Source organism: Mercenaria mercenaria, chromosome 3 (genome assembly GCF_021730395.1).
Source record: "Mercenaria mercenaria strain notata chromosome 3, MADL_Memer_1, whole genome shotgun sequence".
NCBI classification, from domain to species: Eukaryota; Metazoa; Mollusca; class Bivalvia; order Venerida; family Veneridae; genus Mercenaria; species Mercenaria mercenaria.
In genome coordinates this window covers 23887386-23913786 of record NC_069363.1, presented here as the reverse complement: position 1 = coordinate 23913786, position 26401 = coordinate 23887386, and the positions used below count along the sequence as shown (strand labels likewise).

Sequence of the window (26401 nt, the reverse complement as noted above, 5' to 3'; positions counted from 1 at the left end):
ATTCAACTGAAACTGCGTTGTTAAATGTTCAGAACGACATTCTCGAATCCCTTGACAAAGGTGACGTCACAGTACTTGTGATGTTGGACCTGTCGGCTGCATTCGACACCATTGACCATAACACCCTTCTTCACAGACTCGAATTTAATTTTGGATTCGCCGATAAACCACTTCAATGGGTGGCATCATATCTAACAGACCGCTACCAAACAGTATGCATCGATGGCAAACTCTCTGAACCAGTCCTTATGAAATTCAGTGTTCCTCAAGGATCTGTTCTAGGCCCAAAATTCTACACGATGTACACAAAGCCAGTCGGGTCCATCTGTAGAAACTACGGTCTAAACCACCACTTTTATGCAGATGACTCCCAACTCTATCTATCGTTTAAACCAGTTGACCAAGCATCAAAGGCAGCCACAATCACACGAGTTGAACAATGCCTAAAAGAAATCATCTCATGGATGAATTCAAACATGTTAAAATTGAATGCAGACAAAACTGAGTAATTCTTTTTTCGAGTCAAAAACACTCCAAACATGTTGAAAATCTAGAACTGAAAGTTGGCGAATCGAGCATAAGACCATCAAAAACTGTTCGAAACCTTGGTGCTACGCTTGATTCGATCATGCACATGGATCATCATGTTAATTCTGTGACTCGAACATGCTTCGGCCAAATACGACACGTTGGTCATATTCGACCATATTTGACAACTGAAGCCACAAAAACCCTGATAAACTCGCTTGTGACCTCACGATTAGATTACTGCAATGCTCTTTTATACGGCGTGCCAAAATCAACAACGAGCAAACTGCAAAATGTCCAAAACACAGTTGCACGTCTTATTACGAAAACAACCCGTTTTGAACATATAACACCAATCCTTAAAGATCTTCATTGGCTTTAAATACAAGATAGAATCAAATACAAAATTCTCATTCAAACATTCAAGGCCTTGCATGGACAGTCGCCGGTGTATATGAGAGACTTACTGGAGGTGTACGTGCCAACTAGAAATCTGAGGTCAGCAAGTGCAGCAACAACCCTTGTGTCACAAAAAAGTCGACTGGTTACCTACGGGGATAGACGTTTCAGGGTTGCCGCCGCAAAACTATGGAACTCTCTCCCTGACAATCTCAGAAAAGATTCATCACTTAATTCATTCAAAAGAGCTCTCAAAACACACCTTTTCAAAAATTTCTACAACACATAGATACCAGCTGTAACTGTTTCTACCCGTAATAAATATGCCATTGTTATTTTTGTAATACAGAACTACGGCAAGTCATTCGTCGCTGACGAAGATCTCTTAACTGTACAATTCATCATGTAATTAACTAAATTGACAATCCAGCTTTTATTTCATCGTGTCACATTTTAAGGGTTATGACGTTCTATGTGTGTGTTTTTCGCAAGACTTGAGTTTCACTTGAAGTGTGTGGTATTTCTATCTAATACAGTACATGATATCACCATTTACCGGGAGGTTGAACCACTATATGCAGCCCGTCTGGGCGTACCAGATGTTTAAAGCACTGGTATTGGCAATAGAGGTAAAACGACCTCAAGGGTGGGGGTGCGGTCATGGCTGTTTGTTACAATAAGGCTGTAAATACTATCATTGTTCATTTATGATATTGTTGTAATAACTATTATTTTTTATTATTATGTACAACGCCATTGAATATATCATTTATAAAAAAGGCGTTTAATCAAATTGTTCAGTTTCAGTTTTTTGATTGCATATGTCATTTTTCCTACATATCTGCGATGTGTCACATGTTTAATTGTAAAGCGCCTTTGAACGTATATTCCATATGAAAAGGGCGCTCAACAAATCTGGTATAATAATAATAATAACTTGCGTAAATACTTACCTGATATTTTTTGGCAGTATAAAACAGACATTGCAACCAAAATTTTACAAGATGGTCATTTTATATTTATATAGATGTGCCCTAGAAGGAACTTTTGGTATGCTTTAACTTGTAATAATTTGTGATCAATATTGATATATAGGACGAGTCTGAATTACTCCAACAAAAAGTAAAAGCCTTCATCTATATCTTTGCTCGAAATATCTATCGGCGACTGAACACCAGATTCAATATTTTCACGAATGGCGTAGCAATGACTGGAAATGTAAGATTTGATTTTTATGACTAAAAGATATTTTCATCTTGCGCATGTCTTTTTAATTGTTTTTACCACAGGGAAATGAACGCTTAATTTGCGAAATTTCAGTAGTTTATGACATGTTAAATAGCTTGTTTATATTTCTAATACAAATGTCACATGAGGCATGAAAATCATCAGTCGTTTCCAGATAATCACTTCGGTATGAAAAATGACTCAATTTTATGTAAATAAATAAATATCATCTTCAAAATTCGCAAAGAAGGAGACCTGCGTCATTTAATTTATTTGCCGGTTTTCATAGTATTACTGATGATAACTAACAAGTCACATGATCATAAACAAGTCACGTGATCACACAACTGCACATTATATTTTGGTAGATTTGTTTTGCATACACATTTGCCCATTGTCGGTGTGACTTGAAATAAAGTTTATGTTGACTGGTGTTGTTGATGATAAAATATTTTTCGATTGAGGACTCCTTTTAAGCAATAAGAAGATGAAAGTCCAGTATTGCGTGCCATGGATTGGCCCTATCTATAAAGATATGAATAACATACCCATATAAGTATACGTTGTAACTGCTATAGTAAGAACGACGCTCATTAACATTGACGTTTTGATCAACAACAAACTTCGAGGATAATATTCCTCGTATTAATATTGTGTAGTCATTTCTTATTACTTGCCTTAAACAAGTCAGTTCGCAATTGATTATAATTCGGTAAGAGTATGAGCTCTGATGTTCCATTACTGTCCTTTAATGAACTAATGTTGTCGTGATATTTGATCGACCGCTGAACTAGAAACGACAATTAGGAAAATGAAATAAAAAGCCGAAAGGTATTCAACGATTAGGTAAGAAAGATGCAAGTGATTGAAAAATATTTAGTGATCGACATTAATGCTGAACATAATTAGTCGCTTCCACTATAAGTATAGATAGGAGAACAATATTAACACGGAAATATGAATAGTTTAACGCACTCTCATCCAAGGCTAAACTTTTAGATCATATGATCATAGGTTACCACTAGAAATATTGTACGAAACAACAGACCGCAATAGGGTAATGTTAAGATGATCACTTCACGAACTGAGAGATCACTTCACGTGCCGTGAGATCATTTTGCAAGCCGATAGATCATTTTGCACGCCGAGAGATCATTTTACAAGCCAAGAGATCATTTCACAAGCTGAGGGATCACATTACGAGCTTCACATTACGTGCCGAGAGATCTCCTCGTGCGCCTAAATATCACTTCACGCGCACTTCACGCGCGCCGAGAGATCCCTCCACGCGCTGAGAGTGTCGAGTTCATTTCACGTCCCGTGAGTTCGATTCTCTGTGTCAAATGGCGTCTTAGCAGTTTAAGCACAGAAATAACGTCTGAAGTCAGTCACTTTCTACCACTGTTTTAAACTAATAATGATAATTTGATATTAATAATGATGATGATATATTAAGATTTTATTTTATTTACAATATGGCATTTCGCAGTAATGTGTGCAAGACGGAGACGGGTTTGTAAAGTTTTAACAACAAGAATATCTAAACAAACGAAACAAGAGTAAAAATCACGACATATAACGATATGTTTGTGTTTTGTAGAGATAAGTTACAGATGCGTAATTTTCTGCTAGTTATTTTTTTTCTGTCAAAACGTTATTGTTTTCGAAATTGTATTACATAAAATAACTGAAATTTACAATTGTAGTTCCCTGTCAAAACCTTTTATTATTAGTTATTAGTTTTCTTGTTTTTACCGATAATTTGATAACTATACTGGGAATTTTAAAATGTTTTTATTAGTTCATTTGAATAATTTGCAATATATATATTCATTGTATATAACTTGGAAATCACTATTGAGAAAAATGTGGTAGCATTGCGTTTATTCTGTGACAAATTAAAATAGATATTCCTATTGACTTTAATAATCGCTCTGGAATCATTGCTATTCGTTGACGCAGAAAACAGCAGGGTTCGTTGCTAAGCTGAGTAAAATGATCGACAAAGAGACGTCATTTCTTCATCGGAAATGGTCTTCTAACGACAAAGTACAGTAATAAAAAACTAGCCTCTATTATTGACTAATAGACTCAGACTTTAGAAATTTAGAGATTATTAGTGTCGCTGAATGCTATGTGAGGATGTATAAAATATCGATAAAGCATACATTCAGGTAACGTTCAATATGCATTCATATATGTATATATATAATATATACCTATTGAAGTAGCAGATCTATTAAACAAGATTAATTTGCGGCAGATGTCGGTAAATCAACATGCTGGTGTTGTGTGGACTAAAGATAAATTACAGTTCAGATTATTTATAAGGTATATTTTAGATACGATTTACCTGCGTGAACATAATACGTGACTTGAAAGTAAGTGGTATTTTTGTTACATTCTATTTAAAATTGTTAGAGTCTTAACGACAGTAACGGTGGGGCTTACGTGTTGGTTTTTGAGATAATGTATTGAAATGAAAATAAATATTGTAACACCGTGTACATGGGAATGGAATTTACATATCAATAGAAAGGTTACTTACTAAGTTAAGCGAGGTTTGAGATATACAAAAGATGCAAGTAGGATAAAATGGATTGGTTGATGCATTCATGAGGTCAGGTAATGACACGGTATTTGCTCCGACAATCTGACAGTAACTAATTTGAATTTAACTTTGCGTGTAACGTTGGTTAAGATACAGGAGTGAAAGGTAACGCGTTATGTAATTAGTACAATAAAAATGTTTTAATCAGTTTGGAAATAATATGATGTCACAGTTCATAGTAATCATCTAAAAGCGCTTAAATGAAATATTTTGTGTTGAAGACAGTGCGTATTGTACACAGTATAAGACAATACAACTGACACCCAGGATATAACAACCAGTGTTCGCAGTTGGAACGAATGTCGAGCCCTGTACGTCAAATGAAGCATAGACGTCTGCCCCCGTTGCCTGGCAACGTGAAGCAGGGAGCTTCTCCAAAGAATATACACATGCATTCTCTTAAACATGAGAATCACTGTACAGGTAATGAGACTTTTTAAATCTTTAAAACGGCATTTCAATATGAAACACTTAACGGATAGGTCTTACTGTTTATTTGTATTTAACAATAAACGCCAATGATAATATTTACTTATCTATTTACTTTGGTGAACCTTACATTTTAGTGCTATATCTTTTCATGAAGTTTAAACAACTTTTCTTTGATTTGATCGTATCGTGTCGTTTTCGTTACACTTGAAAACTCATGAAATGTCATAAGTAAATGATGAAATTAACATTTAGATATATCTTATATTGAAAACGTTAAGCGTAGGAAGTTCCCTACATAAAGTATAGCATGATTAAAAACAAAATGTGGCTGTGTCCGATAATGAGATAAATGCCGGGCACTATTACAGTTCGATCGCATAAGTACTGTATCTATAGTGTTATTGACAGCACGTAATGTTAATTTAAATTTTGACAAGATTGTTTGTGGTTTGCCAACAATATAAAGTTAAGAGTACCTGGCCGGTCAGCAGAATGGAGATCTTTAGACAATACTCTGGGAATTGACGTCTGTTGCATAACAAATGCTGATAAAAAAAAACGACTTTTGATACTGAACATACTATAAAACTAGTCATTGTGTAATCACCTTAACTGACATTGCGTCGTTAATCACGGTGCTTGTTTAAATGCCATTTAGGCAACAAAACAAGACTTGTGACTAATGCTTATTTAGTTAATGAATTCAATTTGGACAGACAAAATAAAGTTTGATAAATATTTGCAAACGGTTCACTAATTTCAAATTTTATACACACTCATTTTTTTATTTTATCAACTGGATTTATAAGTATAGCTTGCCTGTCTCTCCTTTTTTCCCCTTTTTTGTTTCCACTTTTTCTTTTCTTTTTTGTTTGTGTAATTGAAACATATTTTAATGTGTTTTTCTTTATTTCTTCAAATTATAAAAACCGCCATTAGTTTAATCTACAATTATTTGACGCAGTGGGAAGGGCTGCTTATAATGTTGGTATAACTTAAAGTCCAACCCATTTGCTATTTTCATACTTCTGTATTAGATATGTGTATATTATGTATATAATAAAAATATGCAATAAAATATGATTAAATTAAAACTTAACTCTCCTTAGTATGACATAGGGACCTTCATGTCTCATCTAACTACCCGTACGTTGAACCTAACCTACGATGTTCCATGTATGCCAGAGCTGCATGCATGAAAAGTAGATATAGCAGACATTAAGGTCGTCAGAATAATCTATTGCCAGAAACTGGTAACATATAGTAATTTAATGGATTGTTTGTGAATGTAAAGTCATCCTTTTGAAATCTAAATTATATATTCCAATCATGAACGCTTATTTCACATTGCTTAATTGATATTCTTGATGCATTGAATATTTCCTAACCATTTACCTTCTTTAACACGGAAAGATGTTTAACAAACGCGAATGTTTTTTAAATTAAGAACTAACAGGGACAGTTCAAGCTGAAGTGCAAAAAGTTGAATACTGATTTTAACTTTTATTGTTGTCTGTCAGTAAATGTCAGTTTATATTAGGTAAATAAAGCTATGCAAATCAAGCCTAGCACATCAGCCCATCTGTATACTAACTACAAAATTTAGTATGAGGGACTCTAGCTGGAATTCTGGCATGTCTCGTGTCAAAGTCAATTCATAATCGACATAATATGTAACCTAACATGTTGCATTGCTTATTTTCCCACTAAATTAATGCAACAATTACACCAGCGCTAGTTCATGGCCGCTTTAATGACGTAGTTCAGTCTTCTAATTAATTGTCACGGAAATAGTTTTGATTATCCAAATGCGTCACCAAGAACAATAAATTTATATTTCATTCATTAGTGAAAATCTGAGATCCGATAGTACATGTCTCACGACGTTTTTGGACTTGTTAGATTTTGCACACATGTTTATTTGAGAAGAAATATAGAAAAGCAGTTCAAACGTTAGGGTGTTTTTATCGAAGAAATGTTTAACATATGAACAAATCTATGTTAACAGTTATAAAATTGACTATTTGAAGCATGTCTTCACAAGTATATGGTCATGCTACATATTTTTCTTTAACTTAAATGTCTTTACGCACAAAATGAAATTACGCTTTCATTCATTTAGTAATTACTGTAATTAAATGTCAGTTTTTAAATTTCCCACTTTGACACGTTTGAAATACATGTTAAGGTATGTGTTTTTAGGAAGTCTATTACACGTATGGCCCGTAACTTTGTCAACATAAAGATATATATTTTACCAGTTTAATACATGCATTTTAACAACGGATCAAGGTTATTGAAAGTAAGACATCATAAACATGCCTTTTAATGGTCACCCTAACAAATGCCGCTTTCTAGAATTGAAACGTTTATCACTCTATATTCTTCAACAATACTCATATTGTTTTAGTTTTCTGCAATGTTTGGATTACATAAGGCCTCTGCCAAGCGTTTCTTGTAACAGTTCAAATTCAACACTGCCATGAAGGTCAGAAATATTGAGAGTTAGCTATTAAAAAATAAATTCTGTTTGCCCTGTTGCTCTGTGTGCATGTCCTTGCTTCGTTAAAAAGCACATGGAAGGTATTTCCTCCTTTCGAGCATGCTCACTGCAGAAAATGTGTTTCAGTACAAAACAATATCTTGCATATTTGTATTATTAAGTGTCCAAATGTTTTATGTCATTTTTGTTTTCTTATAACTAAAATATTCAGAAAGATAACAGCAAATAGTGACGTCTCTTTTTTGGCATAAGGATAAATATTGACTTATTACATACTAGTATACAATATATGCTTTTATTAACTCAACTAAAACTTTAAAACAATATGTGTCATTGTGCTAGTGATCTCATCCGATTTCATGACTGTTTTCTTTTTATTTACCGAGATGGGTACCATGTTTAAAATTTTTGTTTTTCATAATTTGTCGTGAAATTTCTTGCTACGCTCGAGGTCTGTTCCCTGGACTCATGAGAGAGAGAGAGAGAGAGTCTGTGGTCTAATTCTTTCGTTGAAAGGAACTGAAACGCCACCTCTAGGTTGGAAAAATAACGCTCTGCTCACAAACCTTTTTTCGCTTCCACTGCACTACGGCCTTCAGCAAGTTTCACTGTCTCAAATGTGAACGGAATCTGGCAGAAAGGAATTTCATTAAGGATATGCCAGAGTAGACACGCCATCTGTCAACCCAAATATCACAGTTACAAAATAAACAGACAGAAAATAATACACTACACCAGCCAATTATTCATTTTTACATAACCACGTTCGTAGAAAACGTTTTATACGCGGTCTAATTTATACACTGTATGAAAAATAATGCGAAATGTCCATCTTATGTTACGAGAAACTTAAATCTCAGGCAAGATCTTAAACGTAGTTTGAATGTTTAATTAAGTTACATTTAACATTGTCAATTTCATTTGCAACACCTTAATATCAATCGTTTTTCAAACATCCGAATGCGTTATAAATTTTAAAATATTGTCAGCAATTTCGGTACGCCTTGAACAACATAGTTACTTTTTGATAGAATGATCTTTTGAAAGCATAAAACGCAACTGAGTAGTTGGTTTCATTGACTCTAATCAGGACAGTTGGTAAAAAATTGCACAACTCTCACACCCTTAGCACCGGCTTAAACGGAACTTTACTAAACAGATACATTAAATGGACTCGATGATAAAAAAAACCAGTAAACATAACAATAAAAGACCTCAAGCTACAACCTGTCCTCGTCAAAATTCATTTACAAGCTACAATATGTCCAGATTAATTCCCGAGCTTGTATCTGTCCTGTTTAAATAGAGTTATTCTTCAAAATAAAATTCTTTTTGTTTAAATTAAAAAATAGTCATATTCAGGCTGATATCTGGTCTGGTCAAAACGACACGCTAGTTATTTTTCTGCCCTTTGAAACCGATAGTCTACGTTATGTAAAATGATTTCACGAAGTTTATTTTGTCTTAATGTTGTGAAAATGTTCCTTCCGCCACACCGTTGTAAGTTCTAGCGCGGGCCTGGTCGTTCTTGAGGGGTCGGGGGTCAAGAATTTGTTGAAAGTTACCCAAAAATAATACCATCTCTGAACTTGCTTCATTCTATTCATCATTTCAGCGTTCATTTAGTACATTTAAAATCATACATAATAAATCTTTTGCTTCGTACCGATGTTTTACCACTGATGTACAAACAACATGAATGCAGTAAGCTTAGTAGGTGTTTTGTTAATAAATTCGTGACAATCTCTATATACTAGTATAAGTTTTCGTGCGATATATTGTTCATTTACGTACGGATTTTGCGATACTGTCACCTGTTGTAACAGTTTCCGATAGCGATATCAATATACAGTCTAAAATGACAGAAGTGCTAATTAACCGGAATGAGCTTTAATGTTCAAGTAAAGGTTAAATGTATCAAACCGTGAGTTCCATCCATACACGTGACGTATTCCTGACTGTTAGAATAATATCAGGTGTTTTGTTGCCATGGAAACGATGATCCCAATTAAATTTCTTCTCCACAGATCGATTGTTATCTATTAATAAAGGCATTTACAATATGAATTTCTAATAATTTTCTCCGCCGGTTATATGGCAAAGTAATGATTTTCCGGTATGATCATTGATGTACGTTATATGTAAACTTTTTGTTTCCCCGGGGGAGGGGCTTATCTCTATGTCATGAGTGATGAGGTTTGTTTTACTAAATATATTTAATACAATACAAATTCAAAAACATAACAGACATTTAAGCAATCCAATATAAATATATAATAACACAAGGGTATGTAAGTGCGTCAGTTGAATGAACTGAATGGTACAGTAGCGAGGAGTACATTGTATACATGTAGGCCTATATTCCATGGTAACACATGTTTCATAGAAATACGGCATTAAATTGTTCAGGTTTTTGCGCTACAGATATCTTGACGTATTTGTAGATCTAGCATATACAGTTGCAACGAATCTTGAACTGTTTCTAGTGACTGAATTTCATTGAAATATTTCTACATTTCATTTGATTAATAGAACAGTTCTGGGTATGACTTGGATACACACGTATACATACCTATTGAATGTATTGAAGGACCGAGGGCAGATAGTTTTGACCCATTCGGTAATTGCTTTGTTACATGGCATAAGCACTTAATTTTCAGAGATTTGTGTTTAATTACCCCCCGTAGACATTTGTTGAATAAAGACTGGCCATATAGTCGAACTTTGGACAGGCAATTTATATTTAATTGTCATGTAATAAAATGCATTTTACATGATTCTTTATAATCAAAGCACTGAGAGGACTGATGTGGGCAGCGGTTGACAGCTTCTGGTAATGGGCATGAACAGTTAGCTTAAGTTTGGTGATTCTAGTTGAACTACTTTTGATTAATAAGCATTTTTAACCTTTTTTGCCAAATCAAAATCTACTTTTACTCTGTCAAAGGGGATAAAATAATATATGAGCAAACAAATAATATATGAGCAAAGCTCATGTGCTTATTGAAAATTTGTGAGGTTTGGTTAATCTTGCTCAACATCTTTTTTGAATTATAAGCATTTTTTAGCAAATCAATGGGAAAACCCTCTGCTTTTACTGGATCAGTAAATGTGAGCAAATGGCATGGACTAATTGATTATTATGTGATGTTATAACAAGAGCTTGTAGAATATTTGCATGAAGTAACTGATAAGGAACAGAAATTATTTGGTCACTGCGCTCTTGAGATTTGACGTATTGACCTTAAATCAATAATTATGGGTCATTTACCAGTCTTAAATGACTTCCGTATCAAATGTGATCTTAGACCAAAGCATTATATAGTTTTCTGGCAAAAAACTTCTATTGTCAATGTGATCTTGACCTTTGACCTACTGAACTCAAAATCAAAAGGGTTCATCTGCTATTCATGACAAATCTCCCGATCAACATTAATGATTCTAGGCCCAAGCGTTCTCCAGTTATCATCCGGAAACCGATTGGTCTACAGACCGACCGACATCCATCATCAAACAATAATATTTACAATATACCCCTCCTCCTTCGAAGGAGGCCAAATGATTTTCAAACTAGAAAATGTCCATGTCTCCCCCAATGCATAGTCGTAATAGGCAGGAAATCAACAGAGGATAGAGGCACTAATGGTTGGCTGCAATAGGGATCATCTACTTGACATGTCCAATCACCCTATGAAGTTTCAAGATTCTGGGTCAAGTGGTTCTCAAGTAAACCGTTTTCCCTGTTCAGGCCCCTGTGACCTTGACCTTTAATAGAGTGAGCCAGGGGTCATAGATCTACTCTTCATGTCCAATCATCCTATGAAGTTTCAACATTCTGGGTCATGTGATTCTCAAATTATTAATCAGAAAGTTATTAAAGAGAAAGAGGCCTCTGACCTTTCCCGTACGTCAAGTGACCCCAGAAATATTAAGGGTCATCTACTCTGTAATTCCTATCATCGTGATTGAAGGTTCTGGATCAAATGATTCTAAAGTTATTGGTTGGAAAATGTTTTCCATGTTCTGGTTCCTGTGACCTTAACTTTTGATCAAGTGATTCAGAAATCAATAGGGGTCATCTACTCTACATGTCCAATCATCCTATGAAGTTTCAACATTCTGGTTTAAGTTGTTCTCAAGTTATTGATCAGAAACGGGTTTCCATGTTTAGGTTCCGGTTACCTTGACATGTGATTTTTTATTTTTTTTTTCAAATGAGATCTCATCTTGGTAAAAGCAGGCTATGAATATAATATTATTATACATAAATTACATAGATAAATGACACTTCAGAATAGTTCTTAAAATAAAACAACCATAAAAGAATATTTTCAATGAAATTAACGTGTTTTAATTCCATTTTAAAACAACCAAAACAACTACTACTGTCTCCAATATCAGTACACATCATGATCTTCAGGTTGCATTCAGTCATTTTTCAGCTGTAGATTAATGTAATATATGCCTCATAATACAACATGCATGTTTTAGTGTTGTTATATTTCCTGGTCCTTTGGAATCATGGAGTCCATTCAACATATGTGTAATAGAGTTCCGCTTAAGCCGGTGCTAGGGGGCGTAAGAGGTGTTGCACATTTCATTACTTCTCATGAACAGACACAATCAAACCGAGTCTGCTATTATTCTTCTTGGTTGCATTCTATGCTTCCAAAGGATCTTTTTACGAATTTTATTGTTAAAATGCAAATATCGAAAATTGAAATTTTTCACATTTAGTTTGAATTGTCTCAAATAATTTCACTGCAGTCTTCCAAGCCCGCTAATGTATAATTATCCGAGAAGAAATCGTACGCCAGTACGTAAATATTTGGGAACGAAAACACCGCGAATCTACCGGCGATTAAAAGGCGAACTTGTTTTGAATATAATGTTTCTTTCGAATTAATTATACCCTTTAATGATATGTCAGTCACCAACACCAGCTAGAATGTAAAATTAAATCAAACTGAAGTGCATATGTTCGTATTTTCGGGAAACAGGTACGAATTTTTCGCCCTCTCCGTTACGGCTGCAACTATTTTCCTAAGTCATGCAAATAAAAATTATTTACGTAAATATTATGAAAAGATCGTATCTTTCTCTATAAAAAATAAGTAAGATAATACCTCTTCTGTTGATTTCAAGCAATATATGTTTCCATAAACCCATTTCTTTGCTACGAACTTCGACGGATACACGGGTGCAATTTTATCATTCATGATCGTATCGAAATAGAATGCATGCCGAAACAGTTATATGTTTTCTGAGCATGCTCTTTGGTGTTGTTATAATAATAAAATTTCGATTAATTTTCTTGCAGGAATTGATTTTTTATTTAAAATGTTTACAAAAGACGCAATTTGGTTTTAATACCGATTATAGAGGTGAAGTACTATTTTTGTAGGTTATTCATAGTTTATTTTGGTCACGTGATAAAGAATTGTTTTGGTCATGTGATCAAAGCAAGCATGCTCATTTTCATACGCTTTGTTTTTGTTATAAAATATAGATTACGACAAATATATACTTAAGCAATGTATTTTTTGAAAAAGTTGAATCTCAGATGCTTTCTTAAAGCTAAACAGACTTGAATTACGTAAACTGTATGGAGGACATGGAACTGCTTGTTCTTCGGTTTCGGATAAGACACATCGACCGTAAATTTGTGGTATGGTAAATCTGTGGGCACGCTTCGCTGCCTACAAAAATCGCCAGTCCATAGTTTGCCGCACGGTGCTACATGACCGGTTTGTAATCAACCCTAATTTTTGATGGACTTACGTCAAAAGTCGAAGATTCGAAAAAAACTCGACTGCAACATTAGGCTAATCGTCATTTCTAAAAGGTCTTCTCAACAGTTTTGGTTTAGTTTAAGAAAGAGATATAAAAGTCCGATGGTGTTAAGCGAGAAGAATGCACTCAATCGTTATAGCTGCTGCAACTTGAGAGGTATGCACAGAAGCATTGTCCTTGAGTAACATTAGAACAGGTGTAATTTCGCGATACCTTCCATGACCTTCTCTGCCCGCTTTGCAATGATTTTCTCCTTCATCTCTCCTTGTTCTATAGAAAAAATCCTTTTATTGTTTGACCTTTTAGCTCACATATGTCTCATCCCCCTGTCTGTCGTCCACAATTTCTTTCAAGAATATTTCATAACCTCCAAGCCAAATTCAACCAACCATCCCTCCATCTTTTCATATAGCCCGAATTTAAGGTATTCATAGACCCTCTACCAAATTCTTCAAATCATTCTGTTTTCTTATAAAATGCGGTGCTAATTTTGTCACATTTGAAACTATTGAAAAGTCTTAGACATTTCTTCTCAAACCGCCCGCTGGCCTGACTTTTAAATAATTTCTAAGTACTGTTTCTTAAAGAACTCTATTGACTTTATTAAAAGCATTCTGTTTCTTTAAACAGGCAATGCTAGTTTTCTCTACACGGCTATATGGAAAACTTTTAAAATATTTCTTTAGTGAACCTCTACAAATTTTCCAAGCCATATTGTAAAGATTGTACCTAAAATTTTAGATTTTGAAAAACAATTTTAAAAAATAATGCTGATTGCTGATATGTAACATTTAAGACTGAATATAATACTTGAGTCTTGATTTGATCATTTTGAAGCATATTATTTAATATTATCTGAAACTTGTTTAATTTCCATGTAGCTGCTCTTGCAGATAGTCATACCTATCAAGTCATTGATAAATATTTAATCCCCATTATACCTGGATTATTGCCGGAATGCAAAAAAGTTGACAAATACACATTGTGTGACATCAGAAAATGTTTTAAGTCTAATAAAATTAAATCAGATCCACTATCTAAGCTGAAATTTAGATATAACATTATTTGTACCATATCACACATCATATATTAAAAAGAAAAATAATCTTCAGTATTTACCATGATATTTGACATTACTATTAAATTACTTATCACTAAGTTTTTTAACCATGCATTTACTTCATTATTCCTATTAACTTGTATTATGCAGGTGTACAGGTAAATGCAGGATAGGATTAATATTTGTGTCATTGATTGATCTCTAGTGCTGTGTCTACATATTGATTTGTTAAAAACAAGCTTGGCTGCCTGGGGCGGTGCTATTTTTATACGCCCGTTTGAAAAACGGGACGTATTATGGGAACGCCCCTGGCGGGCGGGGGGGCGGGCGGGCGGCGTCCACAGACCTTGTCCGGAGCATATCTTCTACATGCATGAAGGGATTTTGATGAAACTTGGCACAGTTGTTCACCATCATGAGTCGGAGTGTCATGCGCAAGAACCAGGTCCCTAGGTCTAAGGTCAAGGTCACACTTGGAGGTCAAAGGTCAAATTCAAGAATGACTGTCCGGAGCATATCTTCTTCATGCATAGAGGGATTTTGATGAAAGTTGGCACAATTGTTCATCATCATGAGAAGGAGTGTCATGCGCAAGAACCAGGTCCCTAGGTCTAAGGTCAAGGTCACACTTAGAGGTCAAAGGATACAAGAATGAAAACTTTGTCCGGAGCATTTCTTCTTCATGCATAGAGGGATTTTGATATAACTTGGCACAAATGTTCACCACCATGAGGCGGAGTGTCATGCGCAAGAACCAGGTCTCTAGGTCTAAGGTCAAGGTCACACTTAGAGGTCAAAGGATACAAGAATGAAAACCTTGTCCGGAGCATTTCTTCTTCATGCATAGAGGGATTTTGATATAACTTGGCACAAATGTTCACCACCACAAGACGTAGTGTCATGCGCAAGAACCAGGTCCCTAGGTCTAAGGTCAAGGTCACACTTAGAGGCCAAAGGTCAGATACAAGAATGACTTTGTCCGAAGCATTTCTTCTTCATGCATGGAGGGATTTTGATGTAACTTGACACAATTATACACCATCATGAGACGAAGTGTCATGCGCAGTTCCCTTCTTTAGAATTACTTCCCTTTGTTGTTACTATAAATAGCTTATATTGTAACTTTTTCATTACTAGTCGTAGGGAAAAATCGAGACCACTTTTCTGTAGTACAACATGCATGCTACATCCAATTTTGAGGTGTATTTTGACCAGTCTCTACCTGGTAAAGATTTTTGTGTGGACTTACAATTTTTTTTTTGATTTTTTTTTTTTTTTTTTTTTTTTTTTTTTTTTTTTTTTAAGATTAACTTCCCTTAGTTGTTACTATAAATAACTTATATTGTAACTTTTTTATAATTGACCGTAGGGAAAAACCAAGACCACTTTTCTGTGGTACAACATAGATGTTACTTTCCAATTTTAGGTGTATTTTAAGGTATCTCTACCTGGTAAGGAGTTTTTTGTGGACTTAGAAAAACAAAACACTTAGTTATTACTAAACAACCACAAAATTAAAATTCCATTTGCAAGTACAGGTGCTAGAGTAAAGAAATTTGCTGTGACGGGCGTATATTGTGACATTCTTGCACTCTTGTTCTTTATACGATTGTATGGAAACCTTTAAAAAATATTATAGCTCGCCCGAATTCAAATTACTTTCGGTGACACTCAGTGACCATATTCCTTCAAGTCCCTCCCCACATTTTTTAACTTTTTTTATTGTCTCTTTTTTATTGTCTCTTACTGTTGCATCATGCCACTGTGCTGCCCACACGACCCGCAACCCCATCCCTCATCCCTCTATCCCGCTATACATACGATATATTCGTTTACTTTTTGTTGATTGAGTTCCTTGAAATTGTCTCATAGTATCATTTTTCATCCACTCTTCTAACTTTGCCTACCCGTATTTAGTGGAAACTTAGAATATCTTCCTATAAAACACCGGCCGCCCTATTTCAATGTAACTGTACAGATACTTCCTTATGTTTCTTTCACTAAAATCAAAAGCTTTCTAGAAATATTCCAAATGCTCAACCTGTCTTCAAGGAGACCATCGTGCAGACAGCTCTTTCGTCAGGAATCAGTTGGTTTGACCCAGACCTTATACCTACGATATTAGCAACAAGATGAATGGTCACTTAAGATGAACAGCTTCAATAAGAGTGTCAGGTGTTAGTCGACTGGACCGTTGACCATCTTCAGTGCTGTTTCTTCTACGCTTTAAGTCAGCAGCCCGGATTCTCATCATTGAATATGTACTTTACAGTTGATAATCAAACGTAGTTTCATGACGAATTTCGTTGTGTCATTCCTTTTTATGCGAATATTTAATCACTGTTCTCTTGTTTAACCAAGTTCTATGTACAAAACATACATCTAACAGATTATATAAATCCGTTCAACAGTCACGCACTTTGCAAACTGCAGGTGACTTAAGAATGACAGTGGTCTGCTTAAAACTCGATGTTATGAAAAATGTGCGATGCCAGGGACCTCGTAAATATTAAGACCTTCATAATTTATGTTGCTTTGAAGTACATTACTATACTTCGTCAGATTTTGGATCAGTTTGATGTACATGTATCTCATTGTTCGGGTGTTTGGGATTCTGTTTCAATTCGTTTTTATGAATGACTTATTGGATTTCATCTTTATTTCTTATTATTTAAATTCAATGTTTTTTTCTTTATATTTTGTGTTATGATGAACATCTAACATTTTTGGGACAATAATGATCGCAACTGAAGGGTTATCGACGGAACCTTTTTCATATCTAGATGTGCTTGTTCAGCATTCTACTCTTAATCTTTAGCCTGCTAAATTTCCAAAATGGACTAGTTCATCATTCAATTTGGGTAATACCATTTATTTTTCGGAGGGGTATTCACTGAAAATTTACTGACTGAATAGCGAACAGTGCAGACCAGGTCGCAAAGGCAGAATCACTGGTCGCCAGCAGGCTAAAGGTTAATACTTATTTAAAGCTGATGACACAATAGCATTTTTTATGTATTTTCAAACAATTCATTTTGCAATGATGAGAAGAAATTGATGTATTAATAACTTATAACGCCCGGGAGATTGTCGTTTTAATGACATTTTCAAAATCAAGATCATTATTTATATTAAAAATGCAATTTTGTCTATTTTTTTTTTCAAGACATAGCACTTTATAAAATAAAGGTAAGTTTACTTAACATTTCAATCCAGATGTTTAAGTAAGAAACGATTTGCATTTTAATGGGTTGTAATGTTTTCAGGTGGGGGGGGAGACTATTTTTTTACAAAAAGTCAGGCATATTGAGAACTTTCAAAAATATACATGTACTGTTCCGCGGGAGCATGGGAAAATATATAACAAACAGTTCCGCACTATTTGCATCTACACACATTTGCAACTAATGATGTTAACACATACGGAAGACAGGTTTAGAAGAGATGCATGTTTGTGTATTATAATTAAATACGTAAATTTAGTGATGATTGTCTATTTTTAGAGCTTAAAATGACAAATACTTGTCAAATTATGCAAGGATTTATTACAACATCCGTTGAAACCGAGAAACATAAGAAATTTAAGAAATGTGTCATACCGTTTAGGATGCCATATTATAAAGTTTTATGTATACTTAACTGACTTAGCCATACGGAAGTGTGTCAATAAATAAACCTTATTAAAGCATGCTTGTAACTTGTTAAAACGATATAGTCCCAAATAGACTATGGTCACTTGAAGATTCATATTAGTTGAAGTTCTTAAAAATAACTAACTTCTAAGACTAGTGAACTCGGTGATCAATGTCTGCACTAAAGGTCCGAATATTGGTGTCCTAAATTTAAGATTCTGTTGAATGCTTTTACTATTTTGCGAGACACCCTGTTGGTTTGGTTTTCCAATACCTCTTAGCGCTGTTGTTCCAAACATCTGCTGTCTAACTCGCTTTCAAATGGTCAATGGGTTCCCAGGCAAATAGTCTTGATTTCAAGATAGGTAAAAGCACACGTCCGAAACAAGCCCACACAATAGATATTCTTTAAAACAAAATCATCGCGAACAAAGATTTGCATTTTAAAGATATAACAATAATAATGCATAAAAACCACTGAACTTGTAACGGTGTTTAAAATAAATCATAAATCAGCTGTTGTCAAAATGATTCATATAACAAAAATCAAATTGCACCATCCCAGTAACACCATATTACCTACGACGATATGTTAAGCAAAACCAATGGTTTGTATTGAAGTACCGGTCTGTTAAGAGAAAGAAAGGTGCTTTACTTCTCTAAGTTCCATGATATTCTTGAATTCCAACACACTTACGCAACTTTGATTCTAAAAAAGACATTGTAATATCGCGAAATTGGGTGACAATTCATCCGGTAAATGAATTGTCTGTTAAAATGCGTCTTGTTACGTTGTTGGAAGAGAGTAGAATTGTAAACTGTAATATTGTTAAGGTAATACCGAAACTGCACATACAAAAAACGAAGGTAAAATACATCGCAATCCTGAAAGTAACCCGATAGGAGATAAAATACTTTCTGTATATTTCTCAATAAAAATTACATAAATATTAATATCATTCAAACTGCAATACTTGCGATTGTTTGACATGTTCACATACAGCCAGTTTTCGAAACTTTAACAGGGATTAAGCTAACGTTTGATAACTTTAGGATATTTTTCGACATTTTAGAACCTTAGAAAACAATGTTCAGTTTACATTATGAACTTTGAAAATCTTACAATAATATCAAAATCATAAGATTCTCATCAGATATGTTTTGAATCTAATTAACCAGGGTTAGTTTAAAGCGGTTAAGTTCACAACTGGTCCAGGTCAGATAACTTTTGACAAAATTAATTCCTCTTCCACTTACAAAATTTCCTAAAATGGATATTTCCTTCTAAATTTTTGAAAGCTGTATTCATTTCAAACAAACATTTGATGTCATAGTATAAATTTACACATCCGTTTCCATTATTCTGTCTTTTATTTTTGACACAATTACTCCCCTTCTTGACATCGAAAATGTCGCAGAATTGATGCTTTCTATGATTTTCTCTGAACCAATCAAGGTATTGCACTGTAACTAAGAATGATAAGTCAACTTCATGTAGCAAGTCCCGTAACTCTGACTTCTATTTTGACCCAAAAAAAAAATCCCTTTTTACGTTGAAAATCATTTCCCTTAACATTTCTGAAAGCTATTCATACATTAGATTGAAACTGTACATAAAAACCTTTAAGGCCACAATTTTAGAATATATAGACGAATTTACAATGCCATTGGTTGCCATGTTGCTTAACTGATTTTTATTTTAATGCGCATGAGCATTTTGCCTATGGGGAAAAAAAGACCGCTCAACAATAAGTAAACCTACATAAATTCATCATCATATTACGAATTTTATTGCCACAATAAAAAAACGATTTTGATCACACAATTTATTGTTTAGAATGCCTTGATTAAAGATAGATGTATTGTTAATTATATCTTGAATAAGGTTCCTATCTTTTTCTTAATACTGGTCCTTCCGCAAGCATTCTCAACTCTAGATCCACTCGCAAAACAACCAAAAAACTTATGACATTTGAAAATGTCATAGTTTCTTTAACTTTATTTGTCAAAAGAGATGATGCAGTATATTTTTGCTCTGACTTGAGTGATAATTATTATAAATTGTAAGGGATGAGGCTCTTTGTCAGTGAAGTTGCTTTTAGCAATATACGGGAAATTATTACGTAATTGTTATGCAACTGACATCGCCTTGATAATCAAGACCAGTTCCACAACTCAGCCTTTTGTTTTGGCAAAAATGCGTGCCTTTTTAATTTGAAAACGTAGAAAATTTGTTGAAAATCTCTGAAAAAAGCGATAACTGAAATAATTTAATATGACTATTCGCTGAAAAAAGACGTATAACAGAAAGAAAAAAACATTACTCTGATTTAAGACCTAACTTTTAAGGTAATAAAATGAATTTTATGTATCTTAACACAAATCGAAAGATTAAATTACATTATAACTGGAAAGTGAAATACCATAACTCTTTCTTGAACAATTATAAAGTTATCTTCCAGATTCAACATTAAAGGTACAGTGAGAAGTATTCAAAAATTATACAATGAATATTATTAATACCTATTTTTGTGGGGGTATGATAGCTCTAGCTTTTATTCTTCATTTGGCCAGTATGCTATATTTCTCTTAGATGAACGTTTTTAATATGATTGAAGATTGTTTTCTGAATCACAATATCATACCATTATACTTATATGGCAAAATGTGTTTTAGATGGACGTAACAACAGTGAACATTTGTCTGTGAAGGGCTATAAGTTGCAGTCCTCCGGACACAGTATCAGTAGCCGATCAAGCAGTAGCTCGAGACGATCGTCTGGACACGTCAAGAACTCTGTTGGTGAGTGTTTTTAAACATATTTTTGTATGAAGTGGTTTTTCAGTCACGGTTATTCTTAGCCACAATCCTTTATGGAGTAAGGAGGAAAGTATGGATTAAACTAGAAGAAATTAAGATTCTATAGCAATTGAAAGAATCTTCACATAGATGTTTCGCTCGCTCCGATGCGAGTATATCTCACTTATTTAAGAGCCGCTGAATATATATTCCAACTGGAAGGAATAGAAGGGGCCGATAGATACGCTGACGACTTCATATCATTTTTTGAAACAACTGAGTGCTTGTAGGAATTTCTAGAATGTTGGGCTGAAACAATTGTATTGTGAGAGTATGTAACTGACTACCAATACAAAAAGACAAAAATGATGATTTTAGTCAGTGAAACTTTCTTCTTTTCTACATATTAATATGAGCCGTGCCATGGGAAAACCAACATAGTGGGTGTGCGACCAGCATGGATCCAGACCAGCCTGCGCATCCGCGCAGTCTGGTCAGGATCCATGCTGTTCGCTAACAGTTTCTCCAATTCCAATAGGCTTTAAAAGCGAACAGCATGGAGCCTGACCAGACTGCGCGGATGCGCAGGCTGGTCTGGATCCATGCTGGTCGCACACCCACTATGTTGGTTTTCTCATGGCACGGCTCATATATATTATGAAAAATGACTATTCTTTTTCTGCATTGAAACATTCAAAATACTCACTTACTAGCCGTAAATAGTTATAAAATAGAAAAAGTAAACCAGGCCGCTCAACACGGCGAAAATGAAAACGTTGCAGAATCTATTTGATTGTGCATGTTCATAGACGGTAGAAGCTTTAGTGTAACGAAAATGCCCATGTCCAGTTTTTGTTATATGACCAGTAAAAAAATAACTTAACAAGAACTATCCTTAAAAATGCTCGGCGCAATTTACATTAATCAATAACACACGAAGTTGAGCAAACAACTTTATTTACTTATAAAACTGAACTTAAATCAATTACGTTTATCACTGTACATATCTTTTAGATGGAATATGAAGACAGAAATATTTGGATGAATTCAGCGGTGCCATATGCAGTTCGGCAAAATAAATTAATAACGAAGTGAAACGCTATACTAGAAAAAGTTACAGTGTTGATCGGTAGAAAAATGTAATTGTCCTACACACTTTCGGTATTAACTTCGGGTCTGATGATAGCTCTTGTGAAAACACATCTGTATTTCATTGACCTTTTCCATGCGGTATCATCCAGTCAAAAGATGCTTCACAAAGTAAGTTTCTAAGTCTAAAAATAACTTGTCGTTCAAAGAAAGTTTTATTGGTTCGACCTCCGGGCAAAAGCGGCGAGGAAGAAAAGGCGTTCGTATTGATGTGGATTCGATAACAGAAATGTTCCATAGAACACTCGTAATATCTTTTTGAGGTTGGCGATATAAAAGCGGGTGCGGCTACATCGCTTTATTCTTACTTTTCCGTATTAACTGTTACATGATTTGATCTCCTAAACCATTATATATTGTGATCGTGAAGTATATAAGTAATTAAAGTATGATACAATGCAATCATTGTTCAGTATAATAGAACATTAGTACTCTTTAGAATACATTATTGCAATACAACAACAAGTATGTATGTCCAATTCACAGATACGTTTTATATTCCTAAAACTAGTTATTTTTTCTCTATGACTTGCATGATAATACACCCACAGATGTCTGCCATTATTCACTGTTATTTGATTATTTTTTCTGGATTGTAACATGTTCATAAGTGGGAGTATATACGACTGAAAATGCACACGACTGAAAAGAAGAAGTTTGATCTTACATGTAAAACAAAATATTTTTTTCATGATTCTTTATAGCTTCAACCCAATCGTTCCAGTTGTTACGGGAAATACATTATCTTTATTTGAGTCTCATCAATGTACATACAGTATACTATACAGAGTTACAAACAAAATAATATAAAAGTACATTGCCACTTATATAAACGAGATATAAGAGACATTTGTTACACTTAACATTATATAAACATTGTTTTAGTCATAGCACTATACTATTTAAATATTATTAAAGCTAAGAAGTAGCCGCTAATCCATATTTTAGAGCATATTAAAAGATGTGGTTAATACACTGATATTTAAAAAAAGCACTATTGCGCAGATTCGAAAAATGGGCTAAAACAGATATCACCCCGATTAGATCGTAGGCGAACTGATTAGCATCTATTTCTTAGGATTCATTTAGAGATACAAATAATACAAAAGAAGAAATTACATCACTTACATAGATAAAACTGTGTTTAAAAAGTCATAACCGGTTTTGGCACATTTTCTAATGAGGGAATAATTAGAAAACACAGGTTTTAACTTATCGACACCTTGCTTATTATCGAATGTTGGTTATATTGATTAGACATAGAGCAATTAAAAATTAGATGATTTTCAGTTTCAATAGCTTGACAAAATGGGCATATTTTATTTTCTATACTCATGTTTTTACAAACCTACCAGTTTCAGTTCTTATAGATGCCAAACCACAACGAAATGTACAGTATGCGCAGCGAGGCTTAGGAGGCATTATAATATTACAGTAGCGCTCTGTGGTAATTACAATAATTTGTAAGCTTGTTACCACCTCTTCTAGTAACACTTGGTCCTATTGATAGTTTCAAGCCATTCAGCAATACATTTCCTCTTCATATATGACTGAATACCCTCTACAATATAGGTCTTTGACACATGGAAATTTATATCAGAACAGTTGACAAGGTTACATTCAGTTATCTGCTTCTTCACTGAAAAGAACCAATTTTCACATGACGTACCAGCCTCTTCACTTGCCCAAACTGCAGTCCGTTTATTGACACGCGTTGAAAGAGTATTACAAAATACAGGTCTAGTGAGTGGATATAGTTTTATGTATAGTTTTCAGTTGGCGAACAACAGAAACGTCATGGCGTCACAATGTGTGGAATACCTCGGACAGATTTTTTGTAATGCTTAAGCCAGTTAAAAAGCTAGAACTTTTAAATAATCTGCTAAACAGTTTTAAGTAACATTTAATCAATGAGGCACAACGCTTGCGTAAGTAATGAGCCAAGTTCGTCACCATCAATGAGAACATACCGGTTTTAATGAATATTTATGTACTTTACAGCTATAAGAAATCAAACATGTCATTGATTCATAAATAAATTCCAAAAAAGAATAATAATAATACCAAATATAGCTGACTAAAATACTTTGACTTTTGACAAATGTGAAACCAGTCTCAAAGCAATTTCTTCCATGATATTAATCAAAGACTGTCGTTTGTGTTGTTTTTGTTTTGAACAGAACATTTTACCTGTACATGTCATTGACAGTTACTAGTTATGAAAGAAAATTCCATTCTTAGCATTGCTATGCCACGGTAGGTTATACGTTATCACAAAACGATGAGGCTATATATGCTTCATTATATGAGCCGTGCCATGAGAAAACCAACATAGTGGCTTTGCGACCAGCATGGATCCAGACCAGCCTGCGCATCCGCGCAGTCTGGTCAGGACCCATACTGTTCGATAATGGTTCCTCTAATAGCAATAGACTATGAAAGCGAACAGCATGGATCCTGACCAGACTGCGCGGACGCGCAGGCTGGTCTGGATCCATGCTGGTCGCAAAGCCACTATGTTGGTTTTCTCATGGCACGGCTCATATGACGTTCCGAATAAAGACATCACAATTAGATTATGGAAATCTAGAAATTAAGGAGTTCCTGTTCATCCTGTTTTGCTTCTTGATTGTAAACATTCCACTTAATAGTAATAAACGTTGATATGAATAGCTTTCCATTATTATGTCATTGTAAGTTGTTTAAAGTACGTACAGATTATTTAATGACAACGTCTCTAAGAAGACCTTTATCTTAGAAGTATAGAAAGCAACTAAGCACATTGATATCAGCTCGGTTTGTCTCTGTTGTGAGTGCCACCCCTTAAGCCCCTCACATCGGCTTTTGTGGCGCATCATTAAGCAGCTACTTGTACGGATTCTATGACCTGGAAGGATCCAGAAAATATAACAACGTGGAATCATATTTTACTGCCTTTTACATAGAGGATAATTGTTGGTTTCGGTGTAATATCACGTTATAATTTCACCGAGTGGGCACCAAAAGTGATATTTTCACGAGTGGCGCAGCCACGAGTGAAAATAACAACTTTTGGTGTTCACGAGTGAAATTACCGTGATATTACATCGATACCAACAATTTTTCTGTTTATTTTATGTCTAAAACTCTACTTTTGTTGTGTTTATTTCAATAAAATGTCGAAATTTGCGGGAAATTTTATCAGGAAGCATCGCAAAGATGACGTCATTTTAACGACGTCATCGTCATATTGTTTCCGGCTTTCAGTACGCTCGGTAAACTTTTTGACGTTAATCCGGGTATCAAATTTGATAATTTTCACTGAGTGGCCAGTGAGTTTATCAGGATATAATTCACCGTTATATTTCGATAAACCACCGAAAAACATAAAATAAAAGACATGTATTTGATTTCAAAGTGAAATCATTTTTACGTTTTAATACTGTTACATCTCAATAAACCACTCAGCAATCAGAGGTTAACTTCTATTTCTAATAGTACCATTCCTTGTGCACTGTGTGATTCTTTTGACTAACAAAAATCTAACAAAAACTGGCGAAAGCTTAATACTACAATAACCTCCACAGTAAAACAGTATATACATACAGTTGACTAATGGGTTAAATACATTGTGTTAACATGCATGAAAAATAGACATGGTTATATCGGACAATGTCTTTGTGAAAAATTATTAAATCATTATGGTTGGCTACACTATCTCATAACGTAAGAATTTCGGTCAGTGACATATAGTCTGAACAGGGGATACCTTATAGGCAATATTTTTAAACCATAGTACAGAAATAAGCAACGGTGTGAATACGGTGTGTTTGGCGAGTCAACCTTTATTGGTTTCAGTATAATGGACGGGACGAAAGAGCTAACTTCACAGCAGCATGTCCTTGAATTGAATGAATTATTACGTCTCCCACATGTAGTTGGGGAGATATATAGATTGAGTCATGTTTATCTGTCTGTCTGTCAGTCTATCAGTCTGTCTGTCACAAAGTTTTTCCATGCAACTCTTGGGCGGATTTACACCAAACTTCACAAAAGTGATCATTGCCAAGTCCAGTTATACATGTCCTCGATATTTTCCGGTTTGAACATTTTTAGTGGCGTTATGGCCCTTGATTAATCAAGTTTTGATGTTTTGACCGCTTCCCATATATTATTGAATGAATCTCCGCCAAACTTTACAGGAGTGACCACCAAACTTTACAGGAGTGACTTGTGCCAAACCTGAATGTGCACAATATTCGGCAAGTTCCGGTTCAGTGATTTTCAGT

The 26401-nt window shown here is 34.5% G+C and overlaps 1 protein-coding gene across 5 annotated transcripts in view; it reads left to right on the top strand.

Moving 5' to 3' along the window:
* Positions 1 to 4413: 4413 nt before the first annotated feature.
* The window catches only part of LOC123525271 (probable 3',5'-cyclic phosphodiesterase pde-5), a 78585-nt gene continuing 56597 nt past the window's right edge, over positions 4414 to 26401 (top strand). For 2 of the 5 annotated variants that reach the window (XM_045304177.2, XM_045304175.2), the window contains exons 1-2: positions 4416 to 5188; positions 20862 to 20987. In XM_045304177.2, coding sequence (XP_045160112.2) covers positions 5065 to 5188; positions 20862 to 20987 — 250 coding nt within the window. In that variant the 5' untranslated portion in view covers positions 4416 to 5064. Of the gene's footprint in view, positions 5189 to 20861; positions 20988 to 26401 lie in introns of all 5 variants that reach the window. The other 3 variants (XM_045304174.2, XM_045304173.2, XM_045304176.2) reach the window with 3 other exon arrangements.